Raw genomic sequence first — 27,986 nt, 5'->3', positions numbered from 1 at the left:
TTACTGGTGTTGCTATGAAGAATTTTCTCCCTTTCCGACTTTGCACGTTACACAAAAGTAATCCACTGAGCAAGTCTGGTCATTTCAGACTGAGAAGGTCCGCAACGAGGACCCCTGCTCTGCAATCACAGATGACGACATTGTCGGTGTCGTCGCTTCCGATTGTGTTGAAGAAGAATCTGATGTTGAAAGGGGGGGGGGGGGCACCCGCTGTGACGGTAAGAAATCCGCGGGCGGCACTGAGAACGGCGCTAGTATTTTCTGAGCACCAAAACAATATTTCGCAAGTTAATGCCATTAGCAAAGGTTTGCAAGAACTGGATGGGTGTATTAGAATGAAACAGATGACAATGGATAGTTTTCTGTGTGGTCAATATAGATGTCCCTTTAGGATCACTCTGGATTTTCGTGTTTCACTTATCCGGTTCCCCTGGAATCCGGACATTTTCACAGGAAACGAGGCCGTCCGGATAAACGCGGGTCGACTGTAGTAGGTTCGGATGCAATGAAAAGTGGTCTACCTTTCACAAACTAGTCATGTTATGTCATAGTGCTTAATAACAGGCCATCCAGGATAAAAATTGTGATGATCTTGCCTTGCCGGAACCTTAAAACTCTCTTCATAAAAAAGAAGACAGGCATGACCCTCAGATCGAACCAGGGAACATGAAAGCTAGAATCGACATCTGCATCACTGAACCACCAGCCCAGAATGTTCTCATCGTGAGAAACCAACACGCAACCGCTTTGGAACGCACTCAGCAGTCGTTACTTGTTTCGTCGTGTAAATAATAATAATAATAACTTTATTTTTGTTCTGGCCCAAAAACAACCGCAAGGGTAAAAAAAAGAAAGGGTAAAAAAAAACTACTTTTATAATGAATCTTCACAATTCTTGAAAACAAGCTGAACGCGCAATTCTAGATTTGTATAGCACAACCCTGAGAAGTGTAGTCAGCAAGAATCAAAACAGTAGTACTTTTTTGTGCCTATAAAGAATATGAGAAAACGCCCTATCGTCGAGCGTTGGGCGAGTTCGGCGGCCGCTTTTTCCTGTCGTTCTCTCACTGTCAACCTTTGACAACACGACACCACAAAACATGGGGCACCCCCGGCTTCCTAGCGTCCTGGTCGATATCGTCGTTTTTTTTTTTTTTTTTTTTGTTGTTTTTTCTGGCAGAACGTACACACTTATCGAGCAGCAGAATTAGTTATTTTAATTTTGTTATCTCCGTGGTACATTGGTAGTTCTATTGCGTGACAGTTGTCACATCAAATCGCGAACTGCCTTGGAAGGTGCTGAGCAGACCAAAGTAGATAATAGTGAGTTTTAGTGGATCGTACGCTATCGCCTTTGCGTACGTAAGGAATAGCGTTGGTGGTTATGCGCACGCGCAAAACATAAAGACAGCTTCGCGCACTGCGCAGAACCACTACGCTATCCCCTACGTCCGCAAAGGCGATAGCGTACGATACACTAAAACTCTCTAATGACGGAAAGAAGATCAAAGACGGCATGTTTTATGATAACGTAGGCTGAGAAATGGCATCACTAATTCCCCTTACGCTTACTTCTGGAGACAAAGCGGGCTGTTGCATGATTTCAGGAACAACCTGATGTCAGTTGAAAAGGGGTGACACCGAGACAGGGAGAAGAGAAATTGGCCGCAAAACCCGCACAATGCTCAATTATTTTGTATTTTCGCACATTTTTAATTCAGCATAAAAAGGCGCTGTCGTTTCGGTTCTTGTGGGGTAGACCCTCCAGAGTTGTACTCTACATCTTTGCAATCACGCAGTCAACGTAATTTCATTAATTACAAAGATTAATAAGAAAGTTAATTAACGGCTGTGCTATTTACTGATACACCACCACCACTGAGTAGATCCGGTCTCGAATAGATATATTCAACGACTTTGGCGAAAAAGAAAAAGTCAGTCGCGGATTTAATAAAATTTTGTCGGTCTTACGTCACGTACCCTGTATATATGACAATAAGCATGCATGTATTTTTAACATATTGATTATTTTGGTGAGCTTTGGCACATTATGCTCCCAGTTGTCGCTGCGCCACAAAACTCCCAATCATCATCATCATCATTATTTTCGTACTTAGAACGAGTTAACACGTAAGAGATTACGGCCTTGCGCAATGCTGAGAACGAAAGTTTTGGCGAGTTGGGGAATAAAGCAAGTTTAAGCCACATGCCCGAAATTTATGCTAAATGATCGGCATGTATTAACACTGCAACAGATACGCGTGGTAGCTTGTTCATCTTAATTCTCTTTACCATTAGAGCGCGTCAAAGTTGACTCGCATAGTTGGTTCCGTCGTCACATCGATCTCGAATGAAACTTTGATGAGTTGCTCCTTCACAGAGAACAAAGGATGCTTTAGCCACAAGTTCGAAATTCATGTTAGAGGATTGACAATCATCTACATTATAACAAAAACGCCCGGCACTGTGCAAAACGGAGATTCCTGTAACGGTGAAGTAGGTTACCAGCTCCGGTGGCGCAGCGGTAACGCGTGTGCTTGGAGACTGGCTGTGCCGGCTGCCGGCGACCGGCTGTGCCGTCTGGGGTTTTTCCTGGGTTTCCCTCAGATGTGTAATAGGCGTATGCCGGCACAGTTCCCCTGAAGTCGGCCCATGGACGCAGCTATCCTCCCCCCGAGCGGATTCCGCTCGGTCTTCCACTTCACCCTTTCCTCTTCTCCTCTCCAGAGAGACCTCTTCCCGAGAAACATGCCGCCTAATCAGGCAGGCAGACCCTCTCAGGTTCCTCCCAACGACACTCCTCCTCCTCCTCCTCCTGAAGTAGGTCAAAACGAACAGCATGCAGTATGACATAGAGCCAGTACGGCATTATTAAGCCAAAACTCTGGCGCTCTCGCCCTGCCGTTACTCTCATAACTCCCACTACAAAAAAAAAGTAGAAAACACATGAATATAATAATAACAAAAAAAAACGCTAAGTAGGCCGCGGATCGAGCCACGGCCCTCGAAAGCTATAACCAAAATCGTTACCAGTGGGCCAACATCGCCCGTTGCTGTCACCTTCAGGAATGAAGATACCGACGCTTCGCAGGCCACACTGAGCTTGTCAACACTTCTGGGAACAACATTGGACCGGCCCACAGTTGCGCACAAAGTTGCAAAGCCTAAGAGACAACTTCAGCTTTCATGTCTGACATGGGCATTTTCTGCAGAACCCATTGTTTTGCCAAGTACGAGAAAAATAGTACACCAATGCAATCTGTCACGGAGCCAACACGCCGAAAATAAGTCCTCCAGGAACAAAACTGTGACGTCCTTGCGCTTCCATTCCACTTGTACGCCATCGAAGGGCCTCTCACAACAACACCCATGTGTTTGCATTTCTTTCTAAAGCTCAGGGTCAACAGATATTCTAACAAAACCAGATGGGATGCATTGCTTCAATGGACGGCAGCGAGTACGCCGGTCAAACCAACTTTAAAAGCTGTGTCCCGCACTTCTGGGGATGCTTGGGGAAGTTATTATCAGTGTGTGCAATATAATTACGTCAACATGCACTGTTGTGTTGTCAGATGTTCTTAAAACCGAACGGCAATTGGTGATAAACAAAAAGTATACTGCCAAAATTTTCTCAAATACGTTAAGACAAACGAATTCATCGAACAGCGACATCTTAATAATTAATATGACAAGAGATAACGCTTCAAAATTCGTGTTCCACCCGCGGACGCATAATGTACCAACCATGCTCTCAAAATTATATCCAACTCAAGAAGTGAGGTCAAAAGCAGTTACTAAATCTAAATAAGCAGAGAAAAGTTCAACTGACGCGTAAAGGTAACTTCCCAGCTGCACAGAGCTGCAACGCGGAGAAGCCACTTTGACTGTTTCCGAATTTTGGCATTTGGGCAAAGTTTGCCGCGCAAGGGAACCGCAGACGATTGAGTGACTCTGAAACTTCTTCTAATTGTTGAATCTAGAGGTACCCTGCAACGCATATCCACGGGAATATTACAGTGCATCATACATTACCAGAGATATTAAGCGATAAAATCGTTTCCTGCGTGAAAATCCCCATACATCCCATGTATTCACGGTCCGAATTGTGGGGTGTCCGGGGAACCAAATGTATTTCATGTATAGCGATATTTTTCGTTTGTATAAGCTTAGAATAGATGTCTGAACGTGTATTCTCGGGAATATTACGATACCTTGGATAGAGCTACAGCACTTTTCTATTGTCTTGGCGGCAAGTTTCACTCAATGATCGCGAGAGGGAGCAAGGCGTCGCTGTCCACGAAAGCTGGGAATTTGGCAGTGAAAGTCGCGTGAGCGCTGCCTTGCGGTCATCTTCCGCAGCGTCTTTAGTTTCGATGGCGCGCTCACCGCACTACCCCTTCCACTACCAAATACTTCTTCTTCTTCCAATGAAAGGATGGCCGTGAGCCACTAAGGGACTATGGCTGTGTGCTGTGTTCGTCCCGTTCGTTTTCACCTGTTTTCTTTTTTGACTGCACTGTAAAGTTTTTTACCGCTTTTAATCATGCAGATGTGAAGTAAGTACAACAGCACGATATTCCCCGGTGGACGGTACGATACAGTACGATACACATTGCTGAATTGTCAGTAGAACAAGCACATGTTGACGAAAATGAAGATGTGACTTCGTGCATGGCATGCTGGTCTCACATCTTTATATGCAGCACCTGCGGGCCTTCGAAACTGGTTGTTTCATCGCTACTCTTTGTTATTACACTAATTGCTCAGGTACGTTTTGCAAGACTAAGTTTCTGAATGGCAAGTGAACACGTCCTTCTTAACGCGGTCGTGGAACGATTATGTTTAATTGTGCGGTCATCCACCCCGTAGGGAAATCCTTCGAAGTTCCTGTGGCCTCACTACTTCAACCATGTCATCAGACGACGGGTAATTGTGCAAGCGCACCTATAAATCGATGTTTTCCTGCCCACCTTTAGTTATTGTTTAATATAGTATCTGCTTGAATATTACCGATGAAACCAGGCTAGTATGACAAACATGTTATCAATTTGCAGCGCGTCTGTTCTCGACCTACGCCATATCCCAGGGTATTTGCAAGGCTACTACTACTTAGTGCAGCGTTTCATCGCGCTCATTGCTAAGGAACCCAAGAGTACAGGTGAGACCACACAACTTATCCTAGTTCTCCCTTCGATGCTGCCTGATCTCAGCAACCCTGGTACTGACCACGACGTTTCTGTAAAGGCTTCCGAACATTTCGGCAGTGCAGGATTTCTTACCTTGTATCAGAACAGTTTTGGTGGTAGTGGTGGTGAGCCTGGAATATTAGGGTGGTGGTAGTGGTGGCGATGTTGGAACGGAACGCCGTGGTCCTCCACGCTTAGGCGGGAATTTTAACTAAAACACGGAAAACAAAGCATTGAGGACGAAATTGGTGACGACTATACCGCACGCGGGATAGGGCGTCCTGGAAAACTCAGAAAACACCCAGACCGCAGAGCTGGCGCCCGGATCGGAACCCAGGTCACCTCCCAATGCCAGCGTGTATTGTCGTCATCGTAACCACTAGGCCACGAGAGCTTGTGTAGAATATTGGGAAGTCTTGGAGCCTTGCGCTCTCCGATTCCAACTCGGTATTGTTGTCAGTCAATCAGAGCGCTAAGTCGGAGGCTGAAATGCTTTACGGACCAACGAGTCACTAAGTGTGAATGGAAGCCCCCTTTCCGAATTCGTCTCGTGGAATCAGTATGGCCTCCCGACAAGGCTCGACCATGGTTTCGAGAACCTCACGAACTGCATGCAAGCACGTAACGTTGGACCATGACTTATTCCTCATTTGTGCAGTACTTGATAGACAAAAGAGGTACATAAAGGGATGACACAGCAGTTAAACAAAACAGCAATGCGGTCGGAACGTTACAGTAACCCATTGAGTTCCTTCCATCGGTCATTGGTGCCGCGCACGTCGGCGCAGTCAGAGTAGTACCATGGGAGGCGTCCGCACTTTGAAAGGCACTCCGCACCCTATCCGCAAGACGTATAGGGACGTATAGTTGTGGTGCGCTTACGATACTCTAACTCGCTCTATAACCGCCGGCCTCCTCTGAAAAAAGAACAGCTATGTGCATTTTTGTAGGGATAGTGAGCGCGCAAAATGTCTCAGGGTGTGTGATCACTCCTTCGAATAGGGTTGAACGTCTTGTGGACGTTCCGTTGTAATTAGTGTATCCCTAATTTCAGGGGGCGGAAGCGCTGCAGGTTTCGGTGGGTGCCCCGGTGAGTGTGGCCTCGAACTCTGGGAACGGATGGCCGTGCGAAACCCTGTTATCGGAACGACAACGGCTGGCCCATGGAGGACACAGCAGGAATGATCGGCTGAAATATTTTTACCTTTGTAGCCATCCGTGCACCAGATACATTATACATAGTGGTCTCGAACGTTATATGTCCTGTAACGTTTCACAGTTTATCCCGCCGGATTCGTTCCCAGCAGGTCGGGTCACCAACCGATCGTTCCGATAAGCGGAGTTGCACTGGCCGTGTTTTCACGGAACCATGTATTTCCTAATTGTTCATTTTATTTTGCCACGCAGCTCTCATAGCTGCCATTGTGAACCCCAAGAAGGAGGAAGGCGAGGTTGTATCTTACTTCCGTGCTGTGAGTACACTTCTAATTGCATTTTAAAGGGACTGTCTCATCCGTCCCGATCGATTCGGAAAGTATAGCGCCGATCTTCTCCTCGTTCGTCACCGACAATAACTCCGAAAATTCGACACGAATTAGTAACAACAACAACTTTATTTTTATCATGATGGATGGGGAGCTTCATCGCCAGGGGCGATACTCTATCCCATTGCTGGTAGTGATGTGAGGAATGGAATAATTGCAGCCCTTTCGCAATAAGGATCGAAGTAGAGCAGTCTTTGTGCAATTTAATATAATGCATCACATGAGCAGACGCCGGATCCTTAGAGTAGCGCGGAAGGTGAAGGCTGAGTTATGAGCTGTGTCCGCCGTCCGCTTCCGGCGTTTATGCCTCAAGCTCAATGTACACCTTGAAACGTCATAATTCGGAGTAATGCGAGTCTCCCCTTCTGGAAAAAAGTCGCACGGACAATCCCAATCAGAGCGGCCTTTGATGACCGACAGGCCTGTGCAAGTAGCTTAGACTCATGTGATAAAATGTCACTTGCTGGATTAGCGCCAGACGTGTTCCTATACAGTAATGTAACACCGTTTTGAGCGCATCATGGTTGCATCAGAACTCTCACCCATAAACAATAGTATATATCCTTGACTGTTCACTTATTATATCTCGGCACAAATGCGAATTCAGTAGCTCTGAGACAACAACCTACGCTAAGCAGCCATTCATATGCATGGGCTATGTCATCATGATGTAACTCAGGCTGGGTCTTCCTTAGCTGCAGATGCGGTGCGAAACTTTAAAAATTGAGTGTCGGAAAAGCATGATTCTACGACCTGTACGAAGTGAACCTTTAATGGAAACTCAAATGCGCGGTGAAACGTCGCCGTTCGTCTGCCGCCATTTTGGCTTCGCAACCCCAGCATCTGGTTTCAGCAAGTCGAAGCTCAATTCCTCCTCGGCGGAACAACATCCCAATTCACCCGGTCCCGGCACATCGTCGCTTCCTTTCCCCCAGAAATTGCGATGGACGCCGCCGACATCGTATCCACTCCACCGGTGGCCAAACCTAACGACGCCTTGAGAGTTGCTGTTCCCCAGCGCCCTCTGCTGTCGGAACGGAAGCCGCTTCAACAGCTATTTACCTCAGAGGAGCTTGGCGACCGCCGGCCTTTCCAGTTGCTTCGCTCTATGCAGCTCTTCTCACTGACCGAGCTGCTACCTTTGACGAAGCCCTGCTTCGAGAGTTTTTTCTGCAAAGGCTTCCACCCACTGTGCAAATGGTTCTGGCCACAGTCTCAGCCCTGCCTCTGGCTCAGCATGAAGATAACGTTATGGAAGTGGCTACCCCTACCATCGCCGCTGTTTGTGACAGATACAGACCTCTCGCAACCGCCTCCTTCCACGGTGTCCTCTAATCTCAGCGACGAATTTGCAGCCATGCGAGGTGAGATTCAACGCCTCTCAGAAACTGTTGCCGCTCTCACCATTGCTGACCCACATCGCCGCTCCCCAAGCCGTTCCACTAGTACATCACGCCGGTCTCGTCGCTTCCCCCCACGATTTCAGCGTCGGCGCTCACCTTCTATTGACGCCGACAACCTGGTACTGGCTGGTACCACGAGCGCCTCGGCGATGCCGCCCTGAGATGCCCCAGACCTTGCGGCTGGTCGGGAACACTCCCCGGAACCGTTGATGGGGACCACCGTTTCCCCAACAAAAGCAACGAGTCGCCTGTGTTACGTTACTGACCGCACCACCAAGACCCGGTTCCTTGTTGACACTGGCGCAGCTCCCAGCGTGTTACTCGCCACTTCCTGCGACCGACTCGAACCGCCTCTGTTCCACCTCATGGAATTCCTCGGCCACGTCGACTCCGCTGAAGGCATTGCCCCTGTCCAGCAGAAAGTCGACGCGATCGCCAGCTTTCCTCAGCCCCAAACAGTGCGCCAGCTACGCCGTTTTGTGGGCCTTGTAAACTTTTACAGGCGTTTCATTCCACACTGTGCCCCCACGCTTCGTCCTCTCGCAGAACTCATGCGCAGCGCAACGCACCGTCTGCCACACTCGCTTGGACAAGCGAAGCATCCGAAGCTTCCACTTCTATCAAATCGCTCCGCGCTTCGGCCACTCTTCTCGACCACTCAAGTCCTGACGCGCCAACGGCCCTTATGGTGGACGCTCCTTACACTGCTGTTGGCGCAGTGCTCCATCAGCAATTGAGCGACGACTGGCGCACCCTTGCTTTCTTCTCAAAGGCCATCAAACCTGTAGAGACAAGGTATAGCACTGAAAGATTAAAGTCACTGAAAAGGTTAGCCAGCTGTAGGACTCGAACCCACATCTTCTGGATTACCGGTCCAGGGCTCTACCAATTGAGCTAAGCTAACACACCTCCCCAGCGACTTCCAAGGGTGCGTCATCTGAAGGGACAAAGCAGACACTCTCTCACTCAACCCCCTTTCACTCTTACATTTTTGCTCACTCATACACACATTCATACGACGGGATCGACGCGGTAGAGCCCTGGACCGGAAATCCAGAAGATGTGGGTTCGAGTCCTACAGCTGGCTAACCATTTCAGTGACTTTCATCTTTCATCGTTAATTTCTTAGATGCGTATACGAAGAGGGGAGTCAAGTCCTGTAGATCACATAAACAAAATACAGAAGCCGACACTGAAGATTTTTGTTTAAGTTTAATTTGTACAAGCTTTCGCGTGGAGGTCCACGCTTCCTCAGGTACAAAGTGAAGTGGTGACACACATAAGTATATATAGTATAGACACTGCTGTACAAAGAAAGTGAAGAGGAAAGAAGATATGGTGCCACATGTCTGTGTACAGTGAATAGCTGGGCAGACGGATAAGTGACCTCTAACCGTTAAAGAACAGTAAAAGGTGTTGTTGTGAACAAAAAGGCTCGCCAACCCAGTTTCGCGGAAGGGGGGTCAGGAGTATGGGAAACGAGTGGCCCAGAATGGACAAAAGGGAAGGTTACGGATTATCTAACGGAGTACCAGACGATGACTGAAAGTGGGGATTCAAGAATTGTGCACAAATAAATATAGATATATAGCTACTAAATTTACATAAGCGGATATAACGAGCCAGGACTAAGATTCAGACCATTTGGTGTGAGACACTTGAATTGCGAAATTAAGTAGGACTCTCTATTCTTACGTTTAATGTCGGTGCGGAACCCAGATTCTAGCAATATAATTTTCAAATCAGTTTCAAAATCGTGATTAGGTTGATTGAAGTGAATGGCGACAGGAGTTTGGCGGGCATTTAGGATATCAAATTTGTGGCCATAAAATCTTTTTCTCATTGTGTTGGAGGTTTCACCGATGTATTGTGAATTGCACTTGCTGCAGAATATCAAGTAACAAATATTGGGTGAATTACAGTGGAGTGAATGACGAATTTTCAAACAGAAGTCACCCAAAGTGCTACGGGCAATGGTGGACGGCGCGATAAATTTACAGGTCTGGCACCGTGTACTACCACAGGGATAACAACCCGGCGAGCGCTTCATCATGCATGATGACGTGAGGATGTCGCGCAAATTTTTCGATCTACGGAATGCTACTAATGGGGGAGTGGGAAAAATTTCCTTTAATTGCTCGTCAGCATGTAATATATTGAGGTGGCGTCTAAGAATGGAATTGGTATTGACAAGTGATTTATGATATGTGGTGGATAAAACTACATTACTTAAGTCCTCTTTGCGTTTCGGGGTGAATAAGGACTCCCTGGATAGGCTAGATGATTTGGCAAACGAGTCATGGATGAGTTCAAATGGGTAATTTCTTTTTTCGAAATCAGATACCATTTGCTGAGCATGTTTTACAAAATCAGTCTGATCTGAGCAGATTCGTTTCAGGCGCAAGAACTGACCATATGGAATACTCCTTTTCTGGTGATTGGGATGATAGCTTTCATAGTGGAGATACTGGCGCTTGTCCGTTGGTTTCTTGTATAGTTCAGTGGTCAGCCTACCAGATTTACATGACACTGTCACATCAAGGAAGTTGATGGATGACCTTGAATAGTTACAGGTAAATTTAATTTTGCTATGCAGAGAATTGAAGTGATCAAAAAATGACTGCAGAGATGCCTCATCACCAGACCAGAGGACAAAAATGTCGTCGATGAACCTGAGATATATAAGTGGCTTAAGGGGGAAAGAATTGAGGGCTGAGTTTTCAAAACGACCCATGAATAAATTGGCATAATTAGGTGAAACCCGGGAGCCCATGGCAGCGCCATGAATTTGGACGAAGTGTTGATCGTTGAATACGAAGTTATTACAGCTAAGAACTAGTTCTAAAAGGGGGATGATAGCGGGCATGGGAAGAATATCGGAAGGGTGAGAATTAAGGAAGTGTTCAACAGCAGAGAGACCTTCGTCATTGGGAATGTTAGTGTATAGCGAAACGACATCCATTGTTGCCAACAAAATGTCACCATGGTTACTGAAATGGTCATGGACAGCGTTAATTTTGGAAAGGAAATCGTTTGTGTCTTTGACAAAGGATGGGAGAAGGGGTGGGATGTGTTTGATGCAGTGGTCAGCAACTAAGGATAATTTCTCTGTCGGTGTGTTTATTCCTGAAATAATGGGTCTCCCAGGGTTATTGGGTTTATGAACTTTGATCAAAAGATAAAAATTACCTGGTGTAACGTTCTTAGGACGCAAGAATTTGGAAATATGGGACGGGATAAGTTTACTAGTGACGAGTTCATCAATTTTCTTATTAATAAGAAGACAAAAGGAAGGGGTTGGATCCTGATCGATAGCTCTGTAGAATGAGCGGTCACTTAACTGCCTGTCTGCTTCCGCGATGTAGTCGGATGTATTGAGAACAACTATACCGCCACCCTTGTCCGCTGGTCTGATAATAATGTCATTACGGGCTTTAAGATTTCGTAGCGCTACTTTCTCACAATTAGACAAGTTATCAGTGTGTACAATAGATTTCGAATAATTTGTCTTGATATCCTTGTGAACGGCCTTGATGTAATTGTCAATAAGGGGGCTAGTTCTAGAGGAGTCCGGCGTCCAGCTAGGCTGACCACTGAACTATACAAGAAACCAACGGACAAGCGCCAGTATCTCCACTATGAAAGCTATCATCCCAATCACCAGAAAAGGAGTATTCCATATGGTCAGTTATTGCGCCTGAAACGAATCTGCTCAGATCAGACTGATTTTGTAAAACATGCTCAGCAAATGGTATCTGATTTCGAAAAAAGAAATTACCCATTTGAACTCATCCATGACTCGTTTGCCAAATCATCTAGCCTATCCAGGGAGTCCTTATTCACCCCGAAACGCAAAGAGGACTTAAGTAATGTAGTTTTATCCACCACATATCATAAATCACTTGTCAATACCAATTCCATTCTTAGACGCCACCTCAATATATTACATGCTGACGAGCAATTAAAGGAAATTTTTCCCACTCCCCCATTAGTAGCATTCCGTAGATCGAAAAATTTGCGCGACATCCTCACGTCATCATGCATGATGAAGCGCTCGCCGGGTTGTTATCCCTGTGGTAGTACACGGTGCCAGACCTGTAAATTTATCGCGCCGTCCACCATTGCCCGTAGCACTTTGGGTGACTTCTGTTTGAAAATTCGTCATTCACTCCACTGTAATTCACCCAATATTTGTTACTTGATATTCTGCAGCAAGTGCAATTCACAATACATCGGTGAAACCTCCAACACAATGAGAAAAAGATTTTATGGCCACAAATTTGATATCCTAAATGCCCGCCAAACTCCTGTCGCCATTCACTTCAATCAACCTAATCACGATTTTGAAACTGATTTGAAAATTATATTGCTAGAATCTGGGTTCCGCACCGACATTAAACGTAAGAATAGAGAGTCCTACTTAATTTCGCAATTCAAGTGTCTCACACCAAATGGTCTGAATCTTAGTCCTGGCTCGTTATATCCGCTTATGTAAATTTAGTAGCTATATATCTATATTTATTTGTGCACAATTCTTGAATCCCCACTTTCAGTCATCGTCTGGTACTCCGTTAGATAATCCGTAACCTTCCCTTTTGTCCATTCTGGGCCACTCGTTTCCCATACTCCTGACCCCCCTTCCGCGAAACTGGGTTGGCGAGCCTTTTTGTTCACAACAACACCTTTTACTGTTCTTTAACGGTTAGAGGTCACTTATCCGTCTGCCCAGCTATTCACTGTACACAGACATGTGGCACCATATCTTCTTTCCTCTTCCCTTTCTTTGTACAGCAGTGTCTATACTATATATACTTATGTGTGTCACCACTTCACTTTGTACCTGAGGAAGCGTGGACCTCCACGCGAAAGCTTGTACAAATTAAACTTAAACAAAAATCTTCAGTGTCGGCTTCGTTAATTTCTTAGGCAATTTGAGGCTTTGTATGTATTTGTCCTTTCTATGTTGTTACAGCCTCAGAACGTCAGTTCTCTCAAGGTATAGCACGTTCGGCAGGGAACTTCTTGCTACATACCTCGCAGTGAAGCATTTGCGGCACTTCCTTGAAGGCCGTTAGTTCGCCATCCTGTGCGACCACAGCCCCTCACCTACGCCTTCACGTCCGCAAGGTCTCGCTATTCCACACGTGAGATTAGGCAATTGACGTTCTCGGCCGAATTCACCACCCGCATTGACAATGTCCCCGGTGCCAAGAGCTGCTCCACTGATGCCCTCAGCCGAGTATCAGTCCTCACGCCTCTATCGCCAGAAGCCATCGCCCGTGACGCCAGCTAGATGACGTTTTTCTACCTGGCTCCGACGTGTCGCTGTGGTGCGACACTGCCACCACCACCCCGAGGCCGTATGCTCCCCTACGGTTCCTCATCCTGGAGTCCGGGCCACCCAAGGACTTGTCAGTGCACGTTTCATCTGGCCGAAAATGAACACGGGCCTACACGCACCCATTGGTTGTTTTGCCTTGCCTGATGCCAGGTTCGATCACGTGTACATCGATATCGTTGGTCCCTTGCCACACTCTTCTGGCCATCGCTACCCTTGACCGACATCGACCTGTTCACGCGTTGACCTGAAGCCGCCCCAATGTCAGACTTCACCGCTGCCACTGTCGCACTCTCATCCACTTTCTTGTCCATGTGGATTGCCAGATTTGGCGTGCCCTCCACGGTCACCACTAACCCTGGCGCACCTCTTCGCTGCATTACTGGCACTTCTGGGTACCACTCGCATCCGGATCACATCCTATCATCCCTCTGCTAATGGGTTGGTGGAACGCTTTCACCGCAGCTCAAGGCTGCCATCGTGGCCCACGCGAATCCAGCCCACTGATATGCCGTTCTGCCCGTTGTCCTGCTCGACATACGTGCCGCACTTAAGCCAGACGTCGCGTGCAGTCTACGGCAGAACTCTGAGGCTCCCAGCAGATTTCTTTGAGCCCTGCGCCGCTTCTGCCATCAACCCCAGAAGTGTCCCGCATGAACTCCACCAAGCATTGGCTGAGCTACGGCCTACTCCAACACGAGCTACTTCCTCCCGCATGCCCTACGTTCCGCAGCAACTGGCCACAACGCACGTTTTCTACCCCCGCGTTGTAGTCCGAATGTTGCTGCAGCAGCCTTATTCTGGCCCTCATCCTGGGTTGCGCCGCAGTGACACGTTCTACACCATCTCTATCAACGTCAGGCCCGACAACATCAGCATTGACTGGCTGAAGCCCGCATTTACAGAGCCCTCTCGCCTTGGAGCTGGGTTGCTCTTCACCCCACATCCGGAGCCAACCCTTCAGCATTCCCAAGCTGCACCCGCCGGCGCAACCAAGACATTATGATAGTAGAAGTGCAAGGGTGCAGGTGAGCTGGTACATTGTAAAACGACGATAAAACCTGAGACACGGACCAGAAGAGAGACAACACGACACTTTCCCTTTCAGAACGTGTCGTGTTGTCTCTTTTCTGCTCCGGTTCTCAGGTTTTATCGTCGTTTTACAGTACGATGGGCCGATCGTTCCTCCTGGAGTCTGGCAGGGAGGCTTTGTAGCGGCCAACCCACAGAGACGACTAGGAAGTCTGGTGCCTCCTGGAGGCACGCTTTTTGAATTTGCTTTCGTGGCCAACTGCTGACGGAGAATAAAGGGCTGGCTACATGGAGCGAATATGCGACGAACAGTCGGCGAACTTCGCCCGGCGTCGTTCGCTCGACGACCGGCTTCAAATTATGTCGCCGGCAGTCGATCTAGACAGGCCAGAAAATTTCGCTGGGCGTCCGACGCTCCCGGAAGCGGCCAGCTGGAAGCACTGGGAAAACAGCGAATTAGGGCTCAATACTGGTCCAGACTTCAGTCTTCTGCTCTCCGTATGTAGCCGTCGTCGTCTTCGCGCGCTCTTCAGCCGCTGTACCACGCCCAGCACCAGCAATGACATCAAAAGCGGACGCGTCTAAAAAAAATTCTTGGGGGGGGGGGGTGTATATGTTTATTTAAAAAAAAAGAAAGGAAAGGATAGCCAGGCAAAGAGCCGGCTTGCTGCTTGGCTGCCATATGGGATGCTCCCAGAACTTCCTTTTCCTTTCCTCTTTTTTCGCAAGCGCTCTCAACTTCAAGAGCAATAGTTTCTTATTCAAAAGAAGGCGCCAGAGGACCCCCATATCAATCTGAGCAGCGGCTCTTTCTTCTACGACGGTCTCCACGCGCAGTGTAGTCAGACCACACCCTACCTCAGCGCTCGTTCCACGAAATAGGCACGTAAATGTTATGACCGCACCAAAAGGACTAAAAATCGTTTTTAATGAAGGTTATAACTCTTTTATAGCGTAGTTTGATTATTAGAAAGCAGGAATAATAGTCTCCAAAGCTTGCTTGTTCGTTTCATCTTTGACCACAACGTGTTTCTCTTGTCTGGACACACTGACAGCCCCGCAACGAACGCGCAGCGGCATCCGCTGCTTCTTCGCTCCATGTAAGGGCCGTGTCCCGTAGCTTTATGCGAGCAGCAGCAGCAAAGCAGCAGCGGTTCGGCAGCAGCAACACGGCAACATGGCAGCAAAGCAGTTTTCTGCTGCGGCTGCTCTGCTGCTAGAGGCGTCCCATAGCTTCGTTTTGAATTAGCGGCAGCAGCGGCGTAGGAGATCCAAAACGTGTTGACAACTACGGCATTGTTTACGTTTCGAACATTCCGAAAGCGTACGCAGTAGCTAAGCATTTTAGTACACACACGTAGGAATGCAATTCTAGGTGAAAGGCTGATATGAGTGGAACATATTATGGATCTGTAGCTCACAAGTGGACTGTGAAATGATTGTGGTGGTGGTCTGAACCTCATATTACCTAATTGACTCTTCGTTAATGTGTAGAAGTCTCGTGACATTCAACGTAGGTTCGTCCTTTTGCACTGCTGTGCAGCATCTGCAGGGGTTGGAGACTCTTCTACAGGATTTTTTCGTATATAATATCGCCTCGTTACTAGGATTCGATATTTTGATTTATTGTGACTGTCAAATGGGTGCGTTGCTGATAGTGAAATAAAGCTGTCTAACGAAAACGAAGGCCTATTCTGCTAGTCATCACTAGTTTCTGCCTCTTTTCATAAGGTAACGAGTTCATTGTCTATCTCTACCGAACCTTTTTGTAGCCTGAACATTGTCTATCTCTATCGAACCCTTTTCAAGAGTCAGTTTCACTTACAACAACCTAGCTCGCAAGTCGTCGACCCTCACAAGAAATGTGGTCGGTATGGTTTTCACACAACATGGACGTGAACGTAATTTGCTTGTACGTTACCAGGTCACGGGTTTTGAAGTACTTTCCAGAAAACAAGCGAACATGTTAGCTACAACTCTGGTATACAACATATGTATCACGTATGTTCGCTCGAACACTTTATTGAACTTTATGAACTGAATTATGTCCCGAAAGCGCACTTCACGCAGTCCCGATGATTGAACACTCGCTCCAAACTACTGGCAATCACAAGCGTGTCCAGGTCTTCAGAAACAAATCACAGAACAACCAGACACAAACCTTCGGCCGTCACACTCCGCCCTGCTAACCCTAAACACCGTCGAACGAAAACAATACTAACCAACCTCCTGATTGGCTTGCGAGACCGGCTGCTCAGGCTGCAGAGCAACAGGGCAGTACAGCAACCAAAATTCGGTTACGGGGGCAGCTGGGAATTTCCGCAGCTGGGAATTTCCGCAGCTCGGCAGCGCTGCTGCTCTCGCCCAGAGCTATGGGACCGCTCGTGTCGCTGCAGCTCTGCTGCTCCGCTGCTGTTGCTCTGCTGCTGCTACTCAAATCGAGGCTATGGGACCCCGCCTTAACGCAGCCAGCGAACATTCCGCGTCGCCAACATTCCACGCCCGAATGTAGCTTTATGGCCAGTTCTCACTTGGCGACGCCCGACGCGGCGTCGTGAGCCGGCGGCGGAAGTAGAGGCGCATTTCCGCCGCCTCGTCAGCGCACACAATTTTCATGTTCCCACCACAGTGGCCTTCCGTCGTCCAAAGCAGACGAAAAATCGGCCTTTCTGTGTCACCTAATTGGTTGCCAGCTGTCGTTCTCGACAGCTCTCGCCGACGTCGTGAAAGAAATTCGGCATGACAGTTTTTTTGGCTCGACGTCTCTCCTCTCCCGACTCTGGAAATGCGCGTCTATTTCCGCCGCCCGCTCACGACGCTGCGTCGGGCGTCGCCAACGTTTTTCAAGGACAGGAGATACAGACGATAGGGACAATATTTATTTTTTTGTCCGTGTTCAGCACTGTGCAGTCTGTGTCCCATCCGCTTGGCCGTTTTTCACTGCGATGTGACGCTTTTCCCACGGCCGTTCTCTTCTTCCCCAAACCGCGCGTCTCAAAGCGCGCAACACGCTTTGTGCACGGCTCTGTCACCTTTTCGCGGGACAGACACGGACGTTATTCGCTGCGTTTTCAGATGGGATAACTTTCTCATCCGTGTGGTATATACGTTTCTGGCGGACATAGAACGTACCTACACAATTCTGTGCAACATTTGTTCTTTTAACGAGTCTGTGAATCGTCAAACTCGCTGCAGGCCCTATTTCTGTCCGTTTTTGTACGTACACCGCTCATGAAGGCCTGGAGTTTTGAGCGTACGAGTTCATAATATCACACACAAAAATAATAACGAATAAGATAAAAGAAGAATGAAGGAATTGAACGTTTATTCGCGTTTCCTAGGAGTTCCTGTAGCGAAAGCTGTGTCACGAGAACTTGCACCACCTTAAATGTATATGTCATATATTGAGCATTGAGCAATTTTTTAACAATAGTTTCGGGTGATTTGTTGAAATCCTCATCAAATCGCAACGGTGTTCTGGAAGCCAATGTTCGCGAAATCACTCTGAAAACCGAAGCGTGCGTTTGTAGTACTGCTAGAACGAAAAGCCATCGACTGTTCGTCTCATTCATCATTTCCCTGCATTTTGCTTATACGACTAGCACAAAGTACCTACTGGGAGCTTGTCACCTAGCGTGAGAGAAATTGGAAATTAGTGTTTTACGGAATTAAGGTGTCAAGGATCATATTCTTTTCGCTTGTAACTTTCGGAATACAGGGCGCGCACGTTTTTTGTGGCAATTACTAGAACCGCGTAATGACACAAAAAACTTTCTTGTTTCAGCAAATCGCGAGGGATAAAGATATCATTTCAGGCATACAGTCGCTCTCAGCGTTATTATGCAGCATTATTTCATTTTAGCATTCATGACGCGAGGATAAGCGAATGCTCGTTGTTGGCTTGTCTATTTTTGTTTTGAGTGAGGATGGTTGGTGAGGGCGAGGAAAGGGGTACACCAAGAAAAGGCAAAAGGAAAGAGGTGTGTACACTGTGAAAGCAGAACCTCACCACATAGGAGACTGAGAACCAGCCACTGCCCGAAATGGTATCGTTGCCGCTTCTGATTTGCTGAATACAGGGGGCGCACGCCATTCTGCGACAATTATCATAACCGTATAATGACACAAAGGCGTGCGCCGCCTGTTTTCAGAGAATCAGGAATAACATATTATTACGTGCAGTATGGTCGCTTTTCAGCGTGTGGTGCAGCATTGAAACACCGAAAACACAAAGAGGGGCCCTTTTGTCTTTTGTACGTTGTACAGTTTGCGTAATGCTCAAACAGGACCGCATCTCATGTTTTAACGTGTGGCGGGCAGGCGGGTATTCTAAAGCGTAACTTACTGCAAAGAACAGTAATTAACAGAAAAGTAAAACAGCAACAGGCAAAGTCATTATTGAACAATAATTTCTCGTCGGACAACCCAGCACACGGTGCTTCAGCTGGCCAAGTTTTCACAACAGTTAAGCACGAGACTCAGCCCCACACTCAAAACACCGTGCCGTTCACGTGTCTCTAATTCTCAATTCCTCTAATGATTCATTTTTCACTTAAGTCTTTCTTTTCCTTTTTACTTTCATCCTTGAGACACGAAGGACAAAATTCAGTGGCGATTTAGCGGTAAATGCGAGAGAGATTCGTTAGCATTAAAGACCTTTTCCAGTCTACATACTTCCACTTCCGGGTCTCCACTTCCGGTCTAAACCCAACTCCCGGTTGTCCACCTACGGTATACTTGGCTTCCAGTTCGACACTTTCCATTACTATATGTATAAGCGCAGTTGTATCGCGACGTAAAGCCCCGAATTGTTGTTGTGTTATGTAAGTACACTTAATTAGCTTCAATTACTTTCAATTACCCTTTAATTACCGAAGCTAACCACATGGTCCCCGCGGTAATCTTGAATTACATATATCTTACAATCGTTACCTTTAACTCAATTTTCTTGCTTTAATTACCTTTAATCACCTCTAATTATCTTTAATCACTCTTACCTCTTGCCTTCATTTACATTTACCCTCTCTTATCCCCTTTACATGTCCACTTATACCTCTGACTCTGTGAGGCTTCGCCATCTCATACACAGACACACCACACACATACATATACAGGGTGTTTCACCTAACGTGATAAAAAATTCTAACTGGTGACGTACTCGCTGAAGGATTGTGGGACTTTCGGCAATTGCCTTCTGGAAACTTTTGCCGCCATTGAGGAAGGCTTTTGACCATTTTTAATTACGGGAAACTTGGCAATTTGCAAAGTTTAATTGAAATGTGAGGTCCTCCACGGAAAACCAGAGCCCCAACAAAAACTATGCACAATATCACAACAGAAATACTCGAAAAAGAGTAGAAAATTTTCCGCTTTAGTCCCGCCTGCTCGATTGTCGCAAAGAGCGCACGGGAGAGGAGGAAGTGTTCCCGCCTCTTGTTTCACCTTTAGGTCTGTTCGATTAGACTTGCACTCCCTGAACCAGTTCCGGGCGGTGCAGGGCCAGTTCTGAACTAGCGCAGCACTAGGCCAGCTCCAGTTCAACGGTGCAACACTAGTGCCGCCGCGAAACGAATATCGAAGTGCAGCGCTAGTGCAGGCCTTCTGCTCTCTGCGAGTCTTAACACCGCTACGGATTCTAAGAACGCGTGTGGCATTTCAATCACGTGTGCATTGTTGCTTTTTAATTTCGAACACAATGTACTGTTCAACAATTGTGCAAACATCCATGGAACTTGTGGATTCTGACAGCAAGAACGAAGAACTCGACGACCTGGTAACCGTGATAGCGTTGAATCTTCTGCGAACTGACAGGAACCGTGTACCAATGTACACCGAAACTATAGTGAATCGTTATTTCGACTTCGAATTCAAACGTCTCTTCCGGCTCTCTCGGGATACGTTCGAGAATTTGGTTCGAGAATATTATTTGCCTTGTGTCTTCTGCTGCCATTGCCGCCATTACTCTGCACTACCATTGAACTGACCCCTGCGGGAGTGCAGAGTTTCCTTACACTAGGGCTGCACTTGGCGTGCACTGGTTTGAAACGAACGAGACGGTGCAGGGAGCGCTCGGCTGCACTGGCGAAACGAACGGGCGAGTGCAGCACCACCGGAACTGGTTCAGGCAGTGCAGGCCTAATCAAACTTACCTTTTATTTCCCTGGCTTTGACCTTGATGCCGGTGACAACCGTCTTATCACAAAGGAAGCAAAACAACCGTCTTATGACAAAGAAGTCAAATGGCGGGAACACGTACTCCTCCAAATACATATTTGGCATGCGCTTCTTTGCGAAAATCAAGCAGGCGGGCCTAAGCGTCATTTTTACTATTTTTTCGACTCTTTCTGTTGCAATAGTGTGCATATTCTTTGTTGGGCCTGCGGTTATTCGTGGAGGACTTCATATTTCTGTTTAAAAAAGTGAGGTTCGCTTGGCAATTTTCACAGTTCAATTGACAAAAATAAATTTCCCTCAATTGAAAATTGTCCAAAGCCTTCCTAAACGGCGGCAAAAGTTCCTAGAAGGTAATTGCCGAAAGTCCCACAATCCTCCGGCGAATGTGTCGCCAGTCAGAATTTTTTATCACTTTAGGTGAAACGCCCCCTGTACACACACACACACACAGCTTTTTTTCCGTTTTGACACTCCTAATGCTGACGCATTAAAAACGGACAGCACACGGGTTGCTCTCTTTGCTCTCTCGATTGACGGACTATTCTCTAGAGAGCTGGCCTGAGATTTTCCCTCTCCCTCGCTCGCCCCGTCCAACCGGAGCGCGCCAATGGGAGGACGCGTGGGCGGTGTCTGCTGAGTGCCATCTGGGGGCAGAGGTTCGAACGTAGACGGGGACGTGCTTTTGGCGATGCTACATCCACTGGGTCGTTCCATCCACCACGGCCCTGAGTTGGCCCGTGAGATGGCGCTGCTCGATCTGTGAACCTAGGGACGCGCGTTCCTTGGGACCGCGAAAATTGTCGGCGATAAATACTGAGTCATGATCCCATTTCTGTCTCTCTTTTTTCTTCTTTTTCTGTTTTCGTGGAATGAATTGACGGATTTTGACGGCTCCTGTGTTCGCTTGTTTTTGCTTTTAATAAACGTTTCATGATCGGCGTCCTTGAGCGATGCCCGCGTTTGTTTGTTTGTTTTTGCTTTTAATGAACGTTTTACGATGGTTTGATTCAGTGCCTGTTAGGCGCGGACTTCGAGTGGCGCGTTTGCGGCGTCCTTGGGCGATGCCCGCGTTTGTTTTATTAAATATATGGAACACGCGTTTTTAGAGTGATCTTGATAAGACTTCCGCGGAATCGTTGCGCCAGTGTTTGGGTGATAGTAGGGTGTTCTTTGGCGTGTGTGTGTGTGCCTTCCCTTTCATTGAGCATTTCATGCGATTCGTGTGCGATGCGCTGTGGACCGGGACACGGGCGGTGAGAGGTATACCCCGTTTTTGTTTCTTTGTCGTTTCGCGGGACAATGCGTCATTATGGACTGTTTCCATCTGCGTTTTTTTTTTTCTCTGTTTCATACCCCATTTTTGTCTTCACTACGTCATGCGACACGTGTTGTTACGAAAGGAATTTGATGAGATGCCATGCCCGTGCCGTTTTTGTGCGTATGTTTAGATAATGCCGATAGAAGACTCTGGTTCTTTCCCCCTTTTACTGAACATGATGCTGCACATGTTGTTACAGAAGGACTTTGACGATACTTCCAGGCCGTTTTTGTGCGTATGTTTGGTAACGCTGGCTAATGACGAAAGAAGACTACTTTTTTGGTGGTTTCTTTCATTAAACTTTTGGTGGCACCGTACCGCTGTCAATCGACTGGGCGCGCATCATCTTTCTATGTGAAACCAGGAGACGAATGCAACTGACCACAGCAGGCTGCGAAATTAATGCAGATGACATTTGTTGCAAGGAACTGCATGGACAGGCTTTTGTTGGCGATGACAACAGTGGGTGGCAATCATAAGGCCGAAACTCATAAGGCGGAATTATCAGAAAGCCGAAAATCAAAAGGCCGAAAAATGAAAACACCGAACAATCACAAGACCGAAACCCAGAAGACCGAAAAATCAAAACACCGAACAATCAGAAGGCCGAAAAGTCAGAAAACCGAATTATCGGAAGGCCGAAATATAAGGAACCCAGGATACGAAAACTTTTATTTCAACTGCGATAAAAGATTAGCTCTACAAATTAAGTAGGATAGACTTGTTGTGAATTAATACAGCAAATAAATTATTTCACCGAACTTCGCGTTAATAACGTACTTTCGATCACTTAGGGGAAAACAAAAAGGAAAAGTAGACATATGAACCACTGTGTTATTGTATGTGTTTATGGCAATAAATTAAAATGAAAAATTACGAGATATGCGGGATGACATTTCCCATTCTCATCCCATTTTCAACAACGGCTTCAACCTCGGTCATTCCTAAAACCACTTCCCTATCATCAGCTCTGACTCAAAACCGCACCTATTTGTTCGGCCTTTCGATAAGTAGGGTGAGTAGCCGAGTGAATGACCTGGGACAACTGATGACTATTCTGGAAGAAATCATATACTGTGCTCCTGTGTCAGGGGACAAGCGCGGTCATTATACAGTTCTTGAACTAGAACGGTACAGAAAGTTGCAGGCGAAGCAAAAAGAAAGAAAAAAAATCCTACAGATCTTGTCATAGATATCCTATGTAGGGGTACGTCATTAACTGGGTTTAAGTTATTTCTGTATAGCAAACGATTCAGACGGTTGCTTGTTCAAATCACGTTCGGGTCACCAAATGTAGAGAAACACCATCTCCTCTAAAATTCATTCAGTGGGTGGTACAAGTCATTCACTGGTATTCGCCCACGAGGCACTTTCTTTTGGTAGTAAACATGCTGTAGATTTCATAACCAGAGGTCTCCCCTGTTTAGTTAAAAAAAGAAAAAAAGAGAAGCAGAGAAAACTGATTGCCTGCTTCCGTATGCTCGAGTCAAAAGTTACAGAAAAGAGGTGCTAAGGACACACTGCGAGCTTTGAACTCCCTTCGAACAAATTTGTTTCGAACAAACGGCGTCGACCAAACTTTCGATGACGAAACGGCGACGACGGCTTTCGATCAAACGGCTTTCGACCAAGCGGCGTTCGGTCAAACGGCGTTCGAACAAATGGGCGGACACCGGAGTGAATATACGGAATGGCCCGATATGGATCACGCGTCGCATGCCGATATCCCGTAAGCCGAACTCCCCAACCGTTTTATAACCACCGGCTTTGCGCCGATATCACGATGTTGGAAATCAGTGTTTTTCGGCGGATAAGTGAGTGACAGAGGACGAAGCATCAGAGATAAAACGTGAAATTTAATTCAGTGAACATCCCCACACGCAAACAGCTTTGGGATCATGTATCAGCGTCAGCCACAGCTATATATATAGGTTGGCACACTACTAACGCATGTGCTTTGCTACATTCAGGATATGATTGCGCGATTGTTGCGAATATTTGCATTGTTGCGATTGCGAAGAACTGCAAAACACGCCTCCGCCAAGAACCTAAAGTGACGATAAACTGATTCTAACATAACAACAATAATAACGTCTAAAATGCTAATACGCCAATTCTAACGTCTGTAATACCCACACTATAATTCTAACATGACCTAACGTCTAAAATGCCAGCAGACTAATTCTAATCTGACCTAACATCTAAAATGGTGGCAAATTGATTCTAACGGTGAGCAGTTGTCCGACGGGCAATTATCTGGTGAGCAACTGTCCGGTGGCGTTCCATGAAACGGCATTCGATAAAATGGTGTCGATGAAACGTCGTTCCACGAACCGGCGTTCGATGAAATTGGCGGACACCCGATATGCTTGCATTGCTTTTCTCAGTGCGCCGTGGTACGCAAGAGTCCTTAGGCAAATAGGCGCATCTCAAACTAACGAAATCATAACAGCATCAGTCCAGCGTCCTTACGGTCCAGCACGTACATCAAGTGTACTACAGGAACTCACGGCAACAGATATACAGACAAACACTTATACCTTATGACTTCGATTTTTTGCAGAAAACATCGGAGGGAGTTATAAAGTTTGAGACAGGACGAGCTCAGAAAGAACACAACCAGGCACGTGCTATACTTGAGGATACAATGGAACCAAGAATTTGTTCTCCTTTTTCGTCTTAAGCCGTTCTGACCTCTTATCTTTTCACAACGAACTTTTTGTCACTGAACTTTGTGTTGTGAAGTCCGTCTTTGGGTCGCTCAGTGAATGCGGACTATTCTCCTACAAGGAGAAAAGAGGGGTCAAACGCCGAAAATGGTGGGTGGTTTACGCGGTACCGGCGCTTTCTTTGTTTCAGTATCTCTTCAGCTTCTAGACCTTGGCAGCGTAGCGAATTGTAGTCCATCGTTTCCGGTATGAACTGGTGACTTGCAATGGCGTATATGCCCGCAATGTTCTTGAACATTCCGTCCCACACTGTCGAAAGAAAGGAATGTCAGGCCATTGCCCTGGCCCTGCAATAGAAGGTCTTAAAATGGGTGCCTCTACCTAAAACAAGTGGACTCGTCTCGAGAGGTCGACGACTCTTGGGTTAGACTGTCATAAAAACCGCTGCTGAACTTGTACGCAGCACTCTTGGAAGAGTTCTCGTCCAGCAAAGAGTATCATTGTTGTCCGATTTGAGTGTCCAGTTGATTAACAGCGGTACGGTGCCACCAAAAGTTTAATGAAAGAAACCACCAAAAAAGTAGTCTTCTTTCGTCATTAGCCAGCATTACGAAACATGCGCACAAAAACGGCCTGGGCGTCTCGTCAAAGTCCTTCTGTAACAACATGTGCAGCATCATGTTCAGTAAAAGGGGGAAAGAACCAGAGTCTTCTATCGGCATTATCTAAACATACGCACAAAAACGGCACGGGCATGGCATCTCATCAAATTCCTTTCGGAACAACACGTGTCGCATGACGCAGTGAAGAGAAAAAGGGGTATGAAAGAGAGAGAGAGAAAAAAAAACGCAGAGGGAAACAGTCCATAATGACGCAGTGTCCCGCGAAACGGCAAAGAAACAAAAACGGGGTATACCTCTCATCGCCCGTGTCCCGGTCCACAGCGCATCGCACACGAATCGCATGACATGCTCAGTAAAAGGGAAGGCACAGACACACACGCCAAAGAACACCCTACTATCATCCAAACACGGGCGCAACGATTCTGCGGACGTCTTATCAAGATCACTCTAACAACGCGTGTTCCATATATTTAATCAAACAAACAAACGCGGGCATCGCCCAAGGACGCCGCAAACGCGCCATTCGAAGTCCGCGCCTAACAGGCAATGAATCAAGCCATCATAAAAAGTTCATTAAAAGCAAAAACAAACGAACAAACAAACGAACATTTTCGCGGTCCCAAGGAACGCGCGTCGCTAGGTTCACATAGAGTCACTGTACCGGGGGAAGAGTATCGCAATCGCTCCACGTCGTCTGCTCCGGCAGCCATATTGCTTCCAAGCCGCCGCGGAGCGCGTGTTAGGATAGCTGTAGTTTAGTGTTACATGGCGTTGATTTGGCGGCTGTGCACCGCAACTTTTGTGACTTCCTCTGGTGGGACTCGGCAAATACTTAATGAAACAGGGCACAAGCGTCACTACAGTATCATTTATTGTATTATGTAGCTAAGAGACGAATTATTTTGGCGCGTGTTCGCCGTTGTAAGGCATCGTCCAGTCTCGTTTGCGCTCCATAGAGCCTTTTTTTTCCTTTTAGTTCACTTGTTTTGTGGAAATAAAACTATAGTGCTCGCCTGTGCAGCTTTAGATTGGCATAAATAACCTCCACCAGTTTTATTATCATCTCTTCGCAATTAAATTTCTATTTCACACGTTCAATGGCTATGCGCATGCCAACGCTTTTTCACGCGCATTTAAAGTGCTGTGGATTGTTCTTCCAGTCCCCCTCTCCAATGCAAGCAGTTGATCTCCTATGAGGAGTAGATCGAGAGCTTCAGGTCACTAGATTGCGTCTCAGCCTTTGCTCGTTTCTTTTAAGAATACGATCTTGTCGAAGGGATCATCTCATGGCTTGTCTGCAGGTTTGTCCTGTACATATATCCTCGATGCTCTGTTCTCAGAAATCTGTGACGGTGGTGTCTTCCTCGGCAAAGTTGATTCACTCACATACATACATACATAGTTTTCATCAGAGTACCTGATAAGGTGAATATCTACATGTATTTCGACGCATTCCTTCCTCCACTTCCCCTTGATCCTATACTAGGGTGTCATCAACTTCAGTGTGCAAGTCTTTTGGTGACTTCTAGGAGAACACTGCGTGCGAAGAACTGGGGATAGGAGCTTTCCTCAGCCTGATAGGTGTCCGGTATGCAAAAATGCTTCGGACTGCCGTCCACTTCAGCTTCTTCCTATCGATTCTCCTTGTCCTCGAAGTCGTCGCGTGTGAAGTGGTCCTGAGAGTGGCGTTTTGTTAGCACCGCAGAACAGAGAATGCAATGGGAAGATCCGAGAAGCACTACTTTGATACGCCCGGCTGTTCTTCGCACAGTTTAACTGTTATTCAATACAGTGTGCAAAGGCTCCTTCCGGCCGATTCTGTGCCGATCGACGCGTCCCGTCACTTTTACCCGTCGGAATGCAGAAAAAGGCTTTGCCTGACTCTGTCCCGTTGCTGCACAACATTCAGGCGTGGTTGTTCGTAGTTCCTCAGCTCTCTGGGGTCCATTTCACGTACAAAAACGCAAGAGCGTCACAGGAACGTACACGCACATGCGTCACAGCTATTGCGTTCCCCGTAGACCCGCCGGGAAGTTGGAAGCAAAGAGGAGGAAAGGGCACCACGTGACGCGCCTCGGCGAATGAGCGAGGCGGCGGCACGGGGAAAGCGAATGCGATACTCTTCCCCCTGGTACAGTGACTCTAGGTTCACAGATCGAGCAGCGCCATCTCACTCAGGGCCGTGGTGGATTGAACGACCCAGTGGATGTAGCATCGCCAAGAGCACGTCCCCGTCTACATTCGAACCTCTGCCCCCAGATGGCACTCAGCCGACACCGCCCACGCGTCCTGCCATTGGCGCGCTCCGGGTGGACGGGGGGCGCGATGGAGAGGGAAAATCTCAGGCCAGCTCTCTAGAGAATAGTCGGAGTTTGTCGTCTACCAACGTCATGATGACGTTTCTCGGGTAGAGGTCTATCCGAAAGCCCACGAACTCGCGTCACAGAAGTAACATTGATACAACAACCTACTCTGAACATTGTGAAGTCCGTCAACGTGTTGTGCAATATTTGTTGTTGTCGTGATTCCTTTGGGGTACTCTTGTTATGATGATTATGCTGTTTCCAGTATATCGTATATTTTAGCTCCGACTTTCCGTACACAGACTGAAATTGATGTGCCTTCGTTAAATGTGACTTGTGCTAGAGGTAGCCATTCACCGAAGCTTCAGCAGAACAAATGTGTGCTTGTAATTTTCA

The 27,986-nt window shown here is 47.0% G+C and overlaps 1 protein-coding gene across 9 annotated transcripts in view; it reads left to right on the top strand.

Moving 5' to 3' along the window:
- The first annotated feature begins 4,551 nt into the window (after positions 1-4,551).
- The window catches only part of LOC135388602 (uncharacterized), a 100,230-nt gene continuing 76,795 nt past the window's right edge, over positions 4,552-27,986 (top strand). For 7 of the 9 annotated variants that reach the window (XM_064618238.1, XM_064618234.1, XM_064618239.1 and 4 more), the window contains exons 1-5: positions 4,553-4,767; positions 4,870-4,926; positions 5,055-5,158; positions 6,241-6,276; positions 6,594-6,658. In XM_064618238.1, the coding sequence (XP_064474308.1) occupies positions 4,910-4,926; positions 5,055-5,158; positions 6,241-6,276; positions 6,594-6,658 (222 nt within the window). In that variant the 5' untranslated portion in view covers positions 4,553-4,767; positions 4,870-4,909. Of the gene's footprint in view, positions 4,768-4,869; positions 4,927-5,054; positions 5,159-6,240; positions 6,277-6,593; positions 6,659-27,986 lie in introns of all 9 variants that reach the window. The other 2 variants (XM_064618237.1, XM_064618233.1) reach the window with 2 other exon arrangements.

Source organism: Ornithodoros turicata, chromosome 3 (assembly GCF_037126465.1).
Source record: "Ornithodoros turicata isolate Travis chromosome 3, ASM3712646v1, whole genome shotgun sequence".
In the NCBI taxonomy this organism is placed as follows: domain Eukaryota; kingdom Metazoa; phylum Arthropoda; class Arachnida; order Ixodida; family Argasidae; genus Ornithodoros; species Ornithodoros turicata.
This window is presented reverse-complemented; position numbering and strand designations above follow the sequence as displayed.